Raw genomic sequence first — 15930 nt, 5'->3', positions numbered from 1 at the left:
GGGACGGCCGAGCCCCGCCGGCCCCGCCGGCCCCGCCAGCACCGCGGTGCTGGGCTCGCGGCACGCACCGCCCGACCCTCACGCGCACCGGAAGTTGCGTTGACTCGCCTTCCAACTCGCAGAGCTGGGGGGGCGGTGTCAGTTAAGGACAAGCCGTCCAATCAGAATGCAACACGAAGGGTTTCAGAGGCGCAGACGCAGCTCCGCCCTTCACTCGGGAGCTCCGCCCTTCACTCGGGAGCTCCGCCCTACTGCCACGTTTGACGACGGATCGCGCGGGCGTGCGCGTATCTCTTGGCCAATCAGGAGCCGCAGATCCTGGCCTCCGAAGGTAGCAGCCATTCCAGACCCGCGGAAGGTGTAGGAGAAAGCCACCAGTCACAAGTCGAGGGAGAGAAAGTTCTCCATGGGGAGCCAATGAAAAAACCGGGTAGAGTGCGAGCGCGAGCTCCTCGGCCAATCTCGGGCGAGGGCGAGGGAAGCCCCCACGGCGATTTCGAATCCGGGGTCGGGGGCCAGAACGGTCAGCCAATGCGAACGCTTTGGAGGTGGGCCCCGGAGCCCGCCAGCCAATCGAGAGTGGGCGCAGGCGGGCGCGCGCGCGGCGGCGGCCGGGCTTATAGGGGCGGGGCGGCCGGCGCGCGTTCTCGTGGCCTCGCTGTCCCGGCGGCGCCAACCGAAGCGCCGCGCCCGCTGCCGACATGCTGCGCCGCGTTCTGCTCTGCCTGGCCCTGGCCGTGCTGACGCGCGCGGGCGCCGCCGCTCCGGAGGAGGAGGACCACGTCCTGGTGCTGCACAAGGGCAACTTCGAGGAGGCGCTGGCGGCCCACAAGTACCTGCTGGTGGAGTTCTGTGAGTGCCGCCGGCCTGGCCGGGCCTCGCCGTGGCGGGGCGGGGACGCGGGGGGGCCGGCGGGACGGGCGGGGGTCTCCGGGGCTGTCAGCATCCAGCCCCCCCTCAGGAGGCGCAGTCCCGGGCTGGTGCGGCGCGCAGAGCTGCTGTCGGCGTCCCCGCGCTGCCCACGTCCTGGGGGCATCCCTCCTGCCTGAGCCGGGTCTCAAGGCTGGCCGCAGGCCGACAGCCAGGACATGCTTTGTGCCTTACGTCCACATGGCAGGGGCCCTCCGTTAGCCTTGTGTGAGCTGCCACCAATACAGAGGAGCACGCCGGGGTCCAGCCCCCTGACCGCCCCCCAGGACTGATCCCAGAGCGCCCCACCTTCAACCCCATACTGCTCGCTTTAGCAGTGCTGTCACCCAGACTCAGCACCGCCGTCTGTGTTTATAAGTGTGTAAGCATACCTGGGGTGGAAAGCTCCAGCCCGCCAGAGGTGCTAACCTGAGCTGGCAAAGAGTCACTTTTAAGTGGGAGTCTTGGGGCAGGTGTGCACAGGTGTGCGTTGCACATTCACGACTAGGTCTTGCTGAGCGTACAGGTGCCGAGGCGCTGGCTTCTCGACTTTTCTGGGAGATCCCAGAGACGTGACCGTCCTCACTGCCTGCAGATGATGGGAAGTCACCCATCATTTGTCCCGTGCCAAGCAGCTTGGGGTCTGGTGTCAGTTTGTCGTTCGTGGCCTCTGTACCAATATTGCCCAAGAGCGTCGAGCTATCAGCTCAGCCCTGTGGGTTCAGGGGGGTTATCTTGGTGAGTAGATAAGGTTTTTATGGAAGGAAGTGCCAGGAGAAGGTGGGGGAAGCGGCGGAACTTGGTCGACGCTGCTTCCCAGCATCCGTTTCTCTTCCAGATGCGCCGTGGTGTGGCCACTGCAAGGCTCTGGCCCCCGAGTATGCCAAAGCAGCTGGCAGGCTGAAGGCGGAAGGCTCGGAGATCAGACTGGCAAAGGTAGATGCCACCGAGGAGTCCGATCTGGCTCAGCAGTATGGTGTGCGTGGCTACCCTACAATCAAGTTCTTCAAGAACGGAGACACCGCTGCCCCCCGAGAGTACACAGGTGTGGTCGCCGCACCGCCCTTCTCTTCCCTGCAGACAGGGGTGTGCCTGCAGCCTTTGGGAGAGACCTGAGAGGTGGGGAGGCCCGCTTTCAGAGGCAAGGCGGGGAACCTGGCCTCAGACTGGATTCTCGGTCGAGGTCGGCCTCTGACGCTCTCGTGAGGAAAGTGCTCCCATCCCCGAAGAGTGCTTCAGGTAGAGAGGGACATCCTTCCGGGGCAGGTGGCCAGCTGAGGCTTGTCCTAAGGTTGACCGGTGAGAGGAGGAAGGCTGGGGCCCTCGGGCCCACTTGGAGCAACAGGTGTAGCGATTTGGGACTGTCTGGTGTGCCAAGCCAAGTGCCCTGGGGAAGGGCAAGGGCTGAGGCTGAGAGCCACTGGGTGACAGGCTGGCGGCACTCACCTGTCCTGGCAGAGCTCAAATGCAAGGCCCGGCCCCTCAGGCTGCCTCCTGGGGCCTGGGCCCCTTTGTAGCCTGGTAGGTACCGGGACAAGAGGAGAGACTTTTGTCCACAGAACCGGTTCTGTGGCTCTTCTGTCAGAATGTTCTCCAGCAGCCTCGTTGACGCTGACGTCTGCGGCTCTGGTGTTCTTACGAGGCTGCTGTTTTGTTGTTCACACGTTCGCCTGGGTTCGCTCTCAGGACAGGAAGTGCAGAGTTCCCACGGTCCCATCGCTCGCGCTTAGGTTTGGTGAATGAGACAGCCGCTCCTAACTCCACCTGGAACTGATGAGTCAGCATCTCGTTGTCACTTAGGAGAATCCTTCTAAGCGTGAGCCTTGCACCCTCCTCGTGCCGGGCCAGGTGGCCAGATGCTTTGAGGGGAGGAAGGCCCTCCTTGGCCTCAGTCCTAGGAGGAGCAGGCTTCTACCTTTTCGGTCTGTCAGCTCTGGGTGGCGTGCGGGAGCCTGATCCCTCTCATTTTGCTGGTCTGGGAGGCGTGTGGGAGGGCCAGGCCGAGGACAGGGACCCCTGAGCGGCCTGCATGTCCCAGGCCAGCTAGAGCTCGGGGAAGGCGGGGGTTGAGCTGATTTACCAAGCAGCCTTTTTTTATCTTATTTTTTTTTGAATTCTACCACATCCTTTTTTTTTTTTTTTTTTTTAATTTTTTTTTTTCAACGTTTATTTATTTTTGGGACAGAGAGAGACAGAGCATGAATGGGGGAGGGGCAGAGAGAGAGGGAGACACAGAATCAGAAACAGGCTCCAGGCTCTGAGCCATCAGCCCAGAGCCCGACGTGGGGCTCGAACTCACGGACCGCGAGATCGTGACCTGGTTGAAGTCGGACGCTTAACCGACTGCGCCACCCAGGCGCCCCATCTACCACATCTTTAATTATGACGGAGCCTAGAGTGAGGTCGCTGGGGGAAAGTGTGTGTTTGATGAATTTAAGCGTCAAGGGATTTAGAAAGTGCAGAGGGCTTAGAGGAGGGGGCGGAGGCGTGATTCTGCTACCCTGGGGGCAGCCGCTGCGTCTCCCCTGCTTCACACCCAGTCCCGGTTTCTCAAGAGACAGAATAGTGCTCTTAGCGCTAGGATTTGCACAGGCGCGTAGACAAGGTTCCTCTTCTGGAAGGAGAGTGTTGAGCCCCGGTCTTGGCAGAGAGCTCAGAGAACGGGCAGGGAGGGTGGGCCCTGGTTTTCAGCGGGACCCGCCTGTATTTGGGTGCAGCTGGCAGAGAAGCTGAGGACATCGTGAACTGGCTGAAGAAACGCACCGGCCCCGCCGCCAGCACGCTGCCCGACAGGGCCGCCGCGGAGGCCTTGCTGGAGTCCAGCGAAGTGACCGTCATCGGCTTCTTCAAGGTAGAGGCTTCGGCACTGCGCCCCGTCGTCGGGGAAAGGTTCCCTGTGGTCTGGGTACTGCCTGTCTGTCCTGCTGGTGGCCCGGGCGGGACCCTCGGTGCTTGGCTGAGTGGCCACCTCTGCTGCTTCTCTGTAGGATGTGGAGTCGGACTTTGCCAAGCAGTTCCTGCTGGCAGCAGAGGCCATCGATGACATACCTTTTGGGATCACGTCCAACAGCGACGTGTTCTCCAAATACCAGCTGGACAAGGATGGGGTTGTGCTCTTCAAGAAGGTGAGTGGCCCTCCAGCAGCCCCGCCCAGGGCATGGAGACACCGCGGGGGGGCTGCTCTCCTTATCACTGCCAGCCCCTGAGAACCTTGCCCGGGCGGCGCTGGACCGCCAGCCGGACTTATCGGGGGCCTGTTGGCAACGTCAGACCATAGGAGCCACTCAGACAGTGGCCTTCAGACTTTGCGCTGTGGGCCCGTGGTTCCGGCTCGAGTGGCAACTCCAGGGCCGTGTTTGATGAAGGCAGAGCTGCTCTGGAGCGTTTAGTGTTGCCGAAAAAAAGAAAACGCAAAATATTCGGGAAGGTCTGCCGCCTTAACCTTTTCTAAACGTGTGATTCTTCGTATGAGGCATCAGTTACGTCGATGGTGCCGTGCGGCCGACACTCCTGTTTGCTCAACTTTTTGATCCCTGCAAATGGAGGCCGTGCGGGTGGCAGGCAGAGGAGGGCAGAAATCAGGGGAGGGGCAGGGGGCAGGAGGCGGGTCTTCGGGGATGAGGATCGGGCCTTTCGCTCCTGTTTTGTCCTGGTGGGAAGAGGGCGGGTTTGGAACCCCAGCAAAGTAGGAAACCCCGTGGTCAGAAAGGTCGCTGGCTTCTGGTCTAAGGCCGTCATGCGTGTGCGCCCCACGTGTAGGGCATCTGGGCCGAGTGACTGAAGACAGGTAACCTTGTGTAGAAACTGCCGCATCTGGCACCTTGCCAGGGGCTGGCAGGGAGGGGTGAGGGGGTCTCCCGGCTGTACTCCTGAGGACTGGGGACGCCAAGGTGGCTCCGGGTGGCTCTGTTCCAGCGTCCTTGCCACTCCAGTGTTTCTGTAGTCTTGCTTTCCTCAAAACAATTCCAGATCCTCGTAGCGCCCGCCCCCCGCGAGGGAACGGAGGGGCTATGAGGCCCCCATGGGGGGCCTGGGTGGGACTGGGTGGGATGGGCCTCTGCGGGTGGCCAGAGTCCTGGGTCCTGAGGTTGAGGCTGACGGAGGGGGCGGGTGTCTCAGAGACCGCCGAGACCCATGTGCCATCCCGCGTCCACACCGTGCTTTCCTACCTCCTGAAAATCCAGAGCGCCAGTTCTCACGCGTCCTCCAGCCTCGGCTCCCTGTTGTCTTCGGCACTGGGCGCGGCCTGGGTGACGTGACCCCTTGGGTCTGGTGCCAGTTGGGGGGCAGCCTCGAGCAGAGGCCTGGCAGGACCCCGGGGACTTTGTGCCGCGTGGGTCAGTATGGGTCCCAGCTGCAGTCACAGACCGTCGTCGTACGGACGAGAAGGAGGAGGCTCAAGTCTGGCCCCTCCCGGCTCTGTTGGGCCGGCCCCCGTTTTCTCCATCATGCTCATTTCCTCAGTCTTTCTTATTCCCTTTTCTCTAGGTTGTTCGATCCCATTTCCTGCAGTGTGTTGGGTCTGTCCAGGGGCCGCTGTGGGCAGCCTCACTGAGTCAGGCACCTCCCTAGTGGGACAGGGCAGGCCACTTGCTGGGAAGGATGGGGGCTCGGATGGTGGCTTGGGTCATGGGTCACTGGCAGTTGGACTTCTGGTTTGAGAGCTATTCTGTGTCTTTATTTGTCCTGGTGGTTACTTTGCTTTTCTTTCCTGAAACTGCGGGGTAGGAGTAGGTGTCGGGCCAGGCCTGTCCTCCGCTGCCTGCAGCGTTGCGCCTTTTGGGGATGTTTGTCATTGTGGCCTGACGGGGCCGGGCTTCACTACTGTCCCTGGCTGAATGAAGGCTGGTTGTGTGCTTTTTACTGAAGTAGAGGGGGACTGTAGCGTGACGTGACCCCATTACTAAAAAGATTGTGTCAAGACAGGTGCGTGCGGCAACTCTGTTCTTTGGGCCTCTGGGCATGAAACTGGGCACACCGCTCACTGCTCGGAGGGGCTGGCGGTACGGTTCTGGAGCAGTGGGGGCCTGTGTGCCCCTGGTAGGGGCTCAGGAGCATGCCTGGTGGAGCCGGGACCCCTGGCCTTGGCTTTTCATCCCCTTTCCCCTCTTCTCCTTGGGTTTGGGGAAGAGAGAGCAGGCTTCAGCTTTTCCTGGGGGTGCTGTGCTCGTGGCCCCCGGCACCCGGCCCTCGATCTGGTCTAACTTTAGCAGCCGGTGTCATAGTTGAGCTGAATGAAGGTCAGGCTGTAATGTGATGTTGGCGGGAGCAGGGAGTGGCCACCTGCTTTTCTGGAAGTTCCTTTGGGGAAGTGTAACTGGAAATGACTGGGAAGAAAAGATGAGTAGTTTCTCTCTGTGGGACTCATTCAAGAGTTCAGAGGGAAGGATGAGATGCTCGTGTGAACAGGTGTAGAAGCAGCATCGTTTTTGTGCTGGGAGTGGTCTCTGTGCTCCACCCAGAGCCAGGGCTGCAGCTTCGCTGCACGGCTGCCCGTGGGCCTCTCTGGTCTATAGCAAGAGCCTTCCAGCTTCGGGGCCTCAGGACCTCTGAAACTCTTAGATATTACTGGGGATCCCAAAGAGATTCTGTTGTTGTGGATTCTATCTATTGATTTTTACCAGGTCAGGAATCAGAACCGAGAAATGTTTCTAAGACCCTAACCGTCTAGGGTGTCTGGCTGGCTCCGTCGGTAGAGTGAGTGACTCTTGATCTCAGGGTTGTGTGTTCAAGCCCCACATTGGGCATGGAGCCTACTTAAATAAGAACTCGTCCGTCTAAGTAACAGTTACGTGTAATCAGAAGGTCTTGTGAAAGTTAGTTTTTCCCAGACAACTGCATTTGAGTGGTGAGCGTGTTCGGGTTCTGCTGGTTTCTAGCCTCCACCTTGTGGAGGGCAGACCTGGCTGATGTCAGTCTGTCGGGACGTCCCTTGTCACTCTGCTCTGATCTGAGGGCATAGCACATTCGGGAGAACGTGTGTTCTGAGCAAGAGTACGAAATTGCAGCTGCCCCGGAAGGGCCCCACACTCTCCCCTTGGTGTCGCTGTGGCTCAGTGCCCGGAAGAGGCTGCTGTCTGCAGCCCTCATCCGGCTCTGTTCGGTGGACAGAGGCGTGTGGCTTCTGCTATCACAACTCCGGGTTGCTGTGCCGGGCCGAACCTGGGCTCTGGGGGCGGTGGGGGGGGGCGGCATGGGAGGCTTTGGGAGGACCGAGGTTCTCGCGGCCCTCTCTGTGCCCACAGTTTGACGAAGGCCGGAACAACTTCGAGGGGGACATCACCAAAGACAAGCTGTTGGACTTCATCAAGCACAACCAGCTGCCGCTGGTCATCGAGTTCACTGAGCAGGTGCGACTCTCCTGTGGGTCCTGCGCCCTGAGGGCGGGGCGGTGTGGGAGGGTCGTGGGGTCCCGACCCCGGGAACCCCCACGTACAGATCGTTGCAGCGGTGGCATTGCAGCCGTTGAGAGAATGTTCTGTGTAAATGGCTTAGTTCGTGGCTCAGACCCAATAACCTCTGTTTACATCACAGACAGCCCCGAAGATTTTCGGAGGTGAAATCAAGACTCACATCCTGCTATTCCTGCCCAAGAGCGTGTCTGACTATGAGAGCAAACTGAGCAACTTCAAGAAGGCCGCCGAGCGCTTCAAGGGGAAGGTGAGCGGCTCAAGTGACTCAGGCTGCAGGGTGGCCCGGGGCTCTCTGCGGCTCCCGGGTCCCTCTGGGAGGGCCAGGCCGTGGCGGTGCGAGTCTGCACAGTGTGCGTGGCGGGAAGCGGCCAGGCAGGGGAGCGGAAGCTGCCTGTGGCCCCCCCCCGCCTCACCTGCCGCTTCTCCCCTAGATTCTGTTCATCTTCATCGACAGCGACCACACGGACAACCAGCGGATCCTGGAGTTCTTCGGCCTCAAGAAGGAGGAGTGCCCCGCCGTGCGCCTCATCACCCTGGAGGAGGAGATGACCAAGTACAAGCCGGAGTCGGACGAGCTGACGGCGGCGAAGATTGAAGAGTTCTGCCACCGCTTCCTGGAGGGCAAGATCAAGGTGGGGGAGCCACATCCCGAGGTGGAGCCGGCCCGCGCCGGCCTCTCGGCCTTTGGGGTCCCGGGCTCCCTGCGGCTGCATCTGGAAGGTGTCTGAGCTGAGCGTGGACTCCTGTGGACGGGGCCCCAGATGGTGTGAAGATGCTTGGGGAGAGACGCGGTGGTCCCACTGCTTGGGGAGCACAGAGCAGCCCCGACCCCGTGGGCTCGGCCCTCTCCCGAGGCTCCGTGAGCAGCTCTGGTCCCTGTGTGTCTCAGGCCGGGGTGGGGGTCCTGGGGGCCAGTGGGGTCTTGAGCCATCCCTGACCCTGCTCTGCCTGCCCTCCAGCCCCACCTGATGAGCCAGGAGCTGCCCGAAGACTGGGACAAGCAGCCCGTCAAAGTGCTGGTCGGGAAAAACTTCGAAGAAGTTGCTTTTGACGAGAAAAAGAACGTCTTTGTGGAATTCTGTAAGTGGAGCCTCTTCCGCTCGTGCGCGTGTCCCCCACGAGGGCCAGCGGGCCGGGGGTGGGCAGAAAGCGGCTCCTCGGCCCAAGGCGGGGACTCCGCTGCTCTCTTCCAGATGCCCCGTGGTGTGGGCACTGCAAACAGTTGGCCCCCATCTGGGACAAGCTGGGAGAGACGTACAAGGACCACGAAAACGTCGTCATCGCCAAGATGGATTCGACGGCTAACGAGGTGGAGGCCGTGAAAGTGCACAGCTTCCCCACACTGAAGTTCTTCCCAGCCGGCGCCGACAGAGCGGTGCGCCTCCGGCGGGGGGCTGGGGGAGGAGGGGGGCAGGGCCGGGGAGCGCGGGACCGGCTCCCTGATTCACATTCTCGCTCCCCCTCCCCCCCCCCCCCCAGGTCATTGATTACAACGGGGAGCGGACACTAGACGGTTTTAAGAAGTTCTTGGAGAGCGGTGGGCAGGACGGGGCCGGAGACGACGATGTAAGTGGCACGTTGGTTCCGCCCGGCCAGCCTCTGGGTCACACCCTGTAGTCCGTGGGACAGGCTTCCGTGGGCGCCACTTGAGGCAGGCACGGGGACCCGGGCTGGGGGGCTGCCGGGAAGCCCTCACCGTGCCCCGCAGAGCCGTCCTACCTGATGAACATGCTGTACAGATTGCCTGAGAGGGGCCTTTAAATGCTGATATTTGCTTAAGAGATTTACTCGTCCCGTGAGGCTCCCTACTGCGCTGGACCCGGACGCTCCTCCCCAGCCGCTGGCTGAGGCGTCCTGCCGGACACCAGCTTGGGCCTGTCCGTGCAGCCGTGGGCGGCTGGGGAGAGTGGAGGCTGGTCTGTGCCCAGGCCAGAGGGCAGGGCGGTGTGGGGGCGGGGGCCGGCAGAGTGTGTGAGACCGGGAGCCAGGGCAGTGGTCAGCTCAGTGGGGTATGGTCGGCGGGCTGTCGGCGGCCCCACAAACCCTGGAGGCTGGGGTCCCGGGCTCCCCTTGCACCGTCTTACGGGCAGAAGCTCTGAGAGCCGACAGTTGGCTGCTTCTGCCCAAAGGGCCAGCCAGTGTCTGGCTGACCGAGGCCCCGCCCCGTCCTTCCTGGTCCCTCCCATTCCCTCCCGGTCCCTCCCGGTCCCTCCTGACCCCTCCTGACCCATGTGCTTGCTTCCCTCCCTCTTCCTGCTGCGCCCCAGGACCTGGAAGATCTGGAAGAGGCGGAAGAGCCTGACCTGGAGGAAGATGACGATCAGAAAGCTGTGAAGGATGAACTGTGACACGGAGGCCAGACCCTGGCGCCCAGACACGGCACCTCATGGCCGCACACCCAGCGGCTCGGCCTCCGGAAGCTGGGGCCCCTCCCCGGAAGGAGGGAACGTCCATCGGAAATGCAGGGAACTTTCTGAAGCAACACTTCATTCTAACACACGTGTAAATCAAAACCCATCACCCTTTGCTTTTCAATCTTTGGAAAGGGATTTATCTCCAGGCCAGCCCATCTTCTGGGCCATTTTTTTTTAAATCGTGATGTACTTTTTCGTACATGGTTTTGTCCAAAGTGCTCGTTAAAATGTCTTGGAATCTCGGGCAGGTGAAGCCTCCTTCCTGTTAGGTTTATACTGTCACTTTTGAACATGCCATCGGTGGGATTTTTAGACATTTTTGGACGTCAGGGTGTCTGTTCCACTCTGGCCGTGGCTCCCCGGAGACTCCTGTCCCCTGCTCGGGGAGGGGCCCGGCCGGCCTGGACAGCCGCTCTCCACATGCCGGTGTTGCCATGGCTGAGCGTGGTTCTCCCGGTGTTTGGTTAAATGGACGCTTTGGCACGGTGGGGAAGGCGGGGGGCCTTCTGCGCCTGGAGGGGTGGTGGGTGCCGGTCGAGCCCCGGGCAGCCCCCCATCCTTCCCGAGCCAGGCCCCCCGTTCTGTGACTTCCAGGGTAACCTGAGGCCCGTGCCAGGCAGAACCTCCCATTTCCAGGCTGGGAAACGGTCAGGCGTGCTTGAGCCGAACCAAACGTTGACAGTTTTCAGGCATTTCTACCACAATATTGGAATTGAACACATTGGCCAAATAAAATTGAAATTTTACTACCTCTCGTTGTCTCTGCTCTACGGTCCCTCCTGGGCCTGGGCTCGGGTGGGGCCTCTCGCCAGGGCCTTTCTTGGCACGTGGCGCCAACACGGGAGCCACAGGAGTCTCTTGGGTCGTCAGCCCGAGGTGGTGACCGCCTGCAGGTCACCAGGTGGAGGCGCTGCTCCCGCGTGCCCCCCCCCCCCCCCCCCCCGCCGGGCGAACGGTCCACAGCCAGCCAGCGGGCAGGGAGTACCCGGTGTGAGCACTCTGGGCAGCGCCGACCAGACCCCTGTGCTGCCTCCCCAGCCCAGTGGGCCGCGCTGAGTGCTGCCCATAGCTGGGCTTCCTTCCCCCGTTCTCCAGTCTCGGCTGGCCTGTGCCAGCAGCTTTCCAGCTGGTCCGCTCCCGGGTTCAGGTGTGCGGTGCCTCTGTCCTGCTGGCACAACGAGACGCTTAGCCCTGGAAAGGTGAGCTGGCGCCGTTCAGCTTCAGTGGGAGGACGGCGGACCTGCCCTCCAAGATGGGAGCTGCTCCCCCAGGGGGCGCATGGCCTCCAGCCTCCAGAGGAGGAAACCCGGCACGGAGTGAGGCTGCCACGGGGGGAGGGGGAGGCGGGGTCCAATCCTGTGCTCCCTGCCCCAGCGACCGGTGTGGGTGACCCTGTGGACCCAACTGCGCCAGAGCCAGGCCCCTCCGCGTGGAGAGCTGGGACCGGGCGGGAGCACGGTGTCATGTGCTCCTGGGAGCGGCGGTGAATCACCCGTACCTTTCCCCTTTTGCAGAGGCAGCTGATTAGCACATTCCAGGGCCTGGATTTGCTGGGAGGCTGTGAGGGTGGAGTCCAAAACCTGGCCGGGCTGCTGGATTAGCAGGCAATTTTGCACACTCAGGGTGGTCAGTTAAGGCTTAGCAGCCCGGGCCTCCCAATCTCCCTCTCTTCCTCTCCCCTGCCCTCCTTCACTTCTCTCTCCAGGTGGCAGGAAGTTACTGCCCTGGTGCACCAGACACCCCTCCCCCGCCTGCCCCCCCAGGTCCTCAGGCCTCAGAGCCTGCCGGCAGGGACAGGCTGTACAGTGGGCCCTGCACCCAGTCTCCCAATGGGCTCTCTGGCTCCTGTTTTCTGCTGGATAAAAAGCACCACTAGTCGCACTCCTCGGACTTTTCAAAGTGGGCTTTTTGCATTAAATGTTTTGGTTTGCTTTATTCCTCTAGAAGGTAGAAACCTAACATCGTATAAGCCAGATCGCGGGTTCACACGGGCATCAGGAAGAAAGCCACATGAATACAGGTGTGGTTCTGATGTGGTTACAGGTAGTTAGGGTTTGCCAACCAACATTCTTAGGTGAGACGCTCACAGCCAGCTTCTGACAAAAGGTTCCAAAGTGAGACGCTTCAGGCCAGGCCCACGGTTCAGAGGACGGCTCCAGTGCCCACGTAAGAATTAAAAGCACATTAAATACCTTTCAGGGGAGTCTGTTGTGAATCGGGGGGGGGGGGGCGCTTGGGGCACCAGTCCCTTCTCTGGCCCAAGCTGAAACCCAAAAGCCAAAACCCCCAAGCTCTCAGCTCACCTCGGTAGGACGGGGCCTGCCTCCAGCCCGAGGCCTGGCCACTCTCGGGAAGGCCTGGGTGGCAGCTTCATAAAGCCTTCTTTCATTTGATCCCCTGAGCAGGGAGGGCAGACAGAACTTTCCACGACACCAGAACAGGCCATCTTCACATCAAAGGAAAGTTTTCTCCTGTAAACACGCCAGAAGGAAGTATACTGACTCCTCCCAGGTGACTAGGAGTTAAGATCACCCAGCACCGTCCTCGGAGCCCTGGAGCTCAGGAACCCCAGGCACCACCCCTGGATTGGGGGCCCTGCAGGGCCTGGCCGGGGAGGAGGGTTCCATGGTGGCCAGGCCCGGCCAGCAGGTAGGGGCTCTGAGACCAGCCGAGAAAAACCTTGTCAGGGCCGGGAGTCCGTCTTAGGCGGTGCCCCATTTCTCCACAGCATTTGGCCCTGAGGCTTTGCACCTAGAGGGTGTTAAATGCATTTGTTGATTTGGTTCTGTTGGATGGAGACCAGCCCAGTGATGCAAGGCTGCTGGTGACCAGGTGGCCGGCCCCACCCCCAAGAAGAGTGCCAGTCAGCCTTGGTTCTGTCCTTACTCAGGACTCCAGAGACTCCCCGGGGACTTCTCGCCAATGTCACGGCTTGAACTGCATCCTCCAATATTCCTAAGTTGAAGTGCCAACCCCCGGGACCTCAGAATGTGATCTAATTTGGAAATACAGTTGTCATAGATGTGGTCGCACAAGACGAGGTCATTCCGGAGTAGGGCGGCGGCCCCTAATCCAATGACTGGTGACCTTATAAATTTGGACACAGGCACACACAGGGGCAAGGCCGTGTGAACATGAAGGCAGAGATGGGGTGATGTCTCTACAAGCCAGGGAACAAAGACAGACACCAGCAGCCAGGAGGGGGCCTGGATTCTCCCTCAGAAGGAACCAGTCCTGCTGACACCTTCATCTTGGACTTCCCGTCTCTAAAACCATGAGGAAATAAAGTTTTGTTTTGTTTTTCAATGTTTGTTTATTTTTGAGAGACCGAGTGACACAGAGCAGAGCAACAGAGGGAGACACAGAATCCGAAGCAGGCTCCAGACTCTGAGCTGTCAGCACAGAGCCAGATGTGGGGGCTCGAACTCAGGTGTCCATGAGATCGTGACCTGAGCCGAAGTCGGCCGCTTAACTGACCGAGCCACACGGGTGCCCCGGAAATAAAGTTTGTTTCAGCCCCCAGTCTGGCACTTTGTCACGGCAGCCCAAACACACCCAGCTAGCCAACAGCACGTGCTGTGGGCGCTGCCCCCCCGCCCCCGCCCCCGTGAGCTCCTGGCCCAGCTCTGCTCCTGTGTGCAAGGCTCATTTCCACTGGCTCTTCTCCCCACCAAAGTCTCGGCCACCCCTGGAAACAGGCTGCTGCGGTGGACTGCTAGCGCCGGCCCAGCCTGCCGGGCATCTTCGATGCATTGCACTGGTTACGTTCTTACAGGGAAGCCCCGACCAGGCAGAGTGCGTATGCCACCCGGGCCGTGACGGCCCTTCCGAGGGGAGCAGACTGAATGCTCCCTCAGGCGTGAGCATGTGTGTCCTTGGCAGTTAGAGGCAGGAGTCTGGAGCCAGAGGAAATGGGGGTGGAGGGCACGGGGCTGGAAGGAAAGGAGGGCGGTGTGGGGAGGGCTACCTGGTGGGCAGGGTGGGATGGGCTAGTGGGAGCAGAGGCATTTATTTACATTCTAACCTGGGAAGGTTCCCAGCGGGAGGGCAAGGTGGTGCAGGCCCAGCTGGAAGGTGACAGGTGGCAGGGGGGCACATGGGTGGGGCTGGACCTGTGCTGGCATGGTCAGGACCCTGTGCTTCCTCAGATGTGGGCAGCCCCTTGCTTCTCAGGAGGTGGGAGCAGCCACCTCCACCAGACCTCGGGCCTTTTCCCTGAGTTCCCAGGACTGTGGGAGATGCCCGGGCCCTCTCCATGACCTTGGTACCCGCTTGCCGTCCTTATGGGTCCTGTCCTTCTAGTGCCTTCTCCTGCCCTCTGTAAGGCACCTTCTAGGCCCAGCTGTGGGGCAGACAGCAGTGGCCAGGGAGGATCTGACCCCTTTGGCCGGGGCAGAGCGACAGGTGGGCTGAAAGACGAGCCACTAAACATGATCCTGTGTGCAGGGCAGAGCTGCTCTGTTTCAGCCCCTCCCGGTGTGAGCATGACTGCGCAGCTTTATATAGCACTGCGGGCCCTATATAAGAGGGAGGTGGCCTCATCACAGGAGAGCACGGGGCGGCGGTGGCGCAGGAAGAGCCTGTATGCGTTGTCTGATCCGGGCCGGACACGTCCCTCCCCCGAGCAGTAGGGTCCCCGCAAGGTGGACCCACCACAGCCCCCAGGATGCCCAGCAGGACCAGCCGCTACGCCCGATACAGCCCACGACATCGGCGCCGGCGGATGCTGGCCGATCGCAGCGTGCGTTTCCCTAACGACGTCCTGTTCTTAGACCACATCCGCCAGGGTGACCTGGAGCAGGTAGGGCGCTTTATCCGGGCTCGGAAAGTCACCCTGGACACCATCCACCCCTCAGGTGAGCGCCTGTGGGGCCAGCCGAGGGTCTGTGGGGTGTTGGGGGAAGACCTCAGCCTTGACCCCTCCCGCCCTGCCCTGCCCAGGCCTGGCCGCCCTGCACGAAGCCGTGCTCTCTGGAAACCTGGAGTGCGTGAAGCTGCTGGTCAAGTACGGAGCTGACATTCACCAGCGAGACGAGACTGGGTGGACGCCCCTGCACATCGCCTGCAGCGACGGGTACCCTGACATAGCCAGGTGAGAGGGCCAGGCCCGGGGCTTCATCCCAAATGCCCTGACCTCAGGTGGCCTCCAGGATGTGGTCTCCTGAAAGGCGGCCCTGGCAGTAGAGCTAAGAGCCCTAAGAGCTTCTAGGATCTCCTTTCTACCCTGTTGCCTTCCCTAGAGCAAACCAGAAAAGTCAGCCACTGTTTCTGGAGGATAAAGTTTCTTCCTCTTCACCCTTCCTGGAAACATTTTTTTAAAAAGGCGCACGCCAGGACTCCAGCCTGCTACCCCGGGGTTGGGGTGAACATCCTGCAGGCCGCCTTCCCCCCACCACAACCTTTGCACCCCAGGTACCTCATCTCCCTGGGGGCAGACAGAGACGCAGCCAACGACGATGGAGACCTGCCTTCAGACCTCATCGACCCAGACTTCAAGGACCTGGTGGAGCTCTTCCAAGGGACTCGGATGGACTGAGCCCAGCCCTGACCTCCCAGGGCTCTGGCCCTCCAGAGAGAAGTTGGGTGCCCACCTCCCCCACGTACGAGGACTTGCCCCACCGGTAGGGGCGGCAGCTGGCCAGGAGCCCGTACCTGGGCACAACCCCCACCCCCCACGCTTCTGGCCTGGCTTTTTCTCCAGGTGAATTTTTTTTTTATCGTGACACTTTTTACTTTTTCAATAAACGTCATTCCCCAGCCCCTGGTGGTAGCCTGATTACTGGGCACGGGGCCGTCCCGGCTCTCCCGCTTCCGGTGGTCAGTGGGCCCTGCCATCCCAGCGCCAGGCTTGGGGGTGCAGGAGGCAGCGCCAGGGAAGGGAGCCAGCGTCTCGGGGCTCCGGGGTCTGAGGTCTCTGACCCCGCCGACCCCCGACTCCCAGAACCCCAGCGTCCCCAGCTCTCAGCTCCGCTCCCCTCGGCTCTGCAGCCCCCGCTCCCGCCGGTCCCCCCCCCCCCCCCGGTACCCCGCCGACCCCGGACCTAACGAAACCGGAGGCGCCCGTACCGCCGTCCCCCGGTCTCTGGCCCCGCCCCCAGCGGCCCCGCCCCCGCCCCCAGGCGCGCGCGCCGGTCACGTGCCCCCCGCGCCTGCGCCTGCGCGCGCGGTGGTGGCGTCACTTCCGGCCGGGCCCC

General features: G+C 61.4%; 2 protein-coding genes and 1 long non-coding RNA gene across 4 annotated transcripts; 2 read left to right on the top strand and 1 right to left on the bottom strand.

Moving 5' to 3' along the window:
- The first annotated feature begins 639 nt into the window (after window positions 1–639).
- P4HB (prolyl 4-hydroxylase subunit beta) lies at window positions 640–10487 on the top strand. The gene is made up of 11 exons (XM_040456672.1): window positions 640–852; window positions 1748–1954; window positions 3627–3760; window positions 3897–4034; window positions 7155–7259; window positions 7444–7569; window positions 7754–7954; window positions 8282–8402; window positions 8516–8697; window positions 8802–8888; window positions 9590–10487. Exons 1-11 carry the CDS (start codon window positions 702–704, stop codon window positions 9668–9670), a joined length of 1533 nt encoding a protein of 510 aa, XP_040312606.1. The 5' UTR covers window positions 640–701; the 3' UTR covers window positions 9671–10487.
- Window positions 10488–11621: 1134 nt separating this feature from the next.
- Window positions 11622–15836, bottom strand: LOC121018072 (uncharacterized). Of its 2 annotated transcripts, none has more exons than XR_005785014.1 (3): window positions 15803–15836; window positions 12040–12207; window positions 11622–11889 (listed from the first exon to the last, which is right to left on the bottom strand). It is a non-coding gene; the product is annotated as an uncharacterized LOC121018072 (long non-coding RNA). The 2 variants fall into 2 exon arrangements; XR_005785015.1 differs by lacking the exon at window positions 15803–15836 and adding an exon at window positions 12416–12535.
- PPP1R27 (protein phosphatase 1 regulatory subunit 27) lies at window positions 14262–15496 on the top strand. The gene is made up of 3 exons (XM_040456675.1): window positions 14262–14592; window positions 14678–14828; window positions 15149–15496. The coding sequence occupies exons 1-3, from the start codon at window positions 14403–14405 to the stop codon at window positions 15270–15272; spliced, it is 465 nt and encodes a 154-aa protein (XP_040312609.1). The 5' UTR covers window positions 14262–14402; the 3' UTR covers window positions 15273–15496.
- Window positions 15837–15930: the final 94 nt, after the last annotated feature.

This window comes from Herpailurus yagouaroundi, unplaced genomic scaffold, assembly GCF_014898765.1.
Source record: "Herpailurus yagouaroundi ecotype Mexico unplaced genomic scaffold, PumYag 217, whole genome shotgun sequence".
Taxonomy (NCBI): domain Eukaryota; kingdom Metazoa; phylum Chordata; class Mammalia; order Carnivora; family Felidae; genus Herpailurus; species Herpailurus yagouaroundi.
The sequence above is the reverse complement of the archived record's forward strand: the minus strand, read 5'-3'. Positions and strand labels throughout refer to the sequence as shown.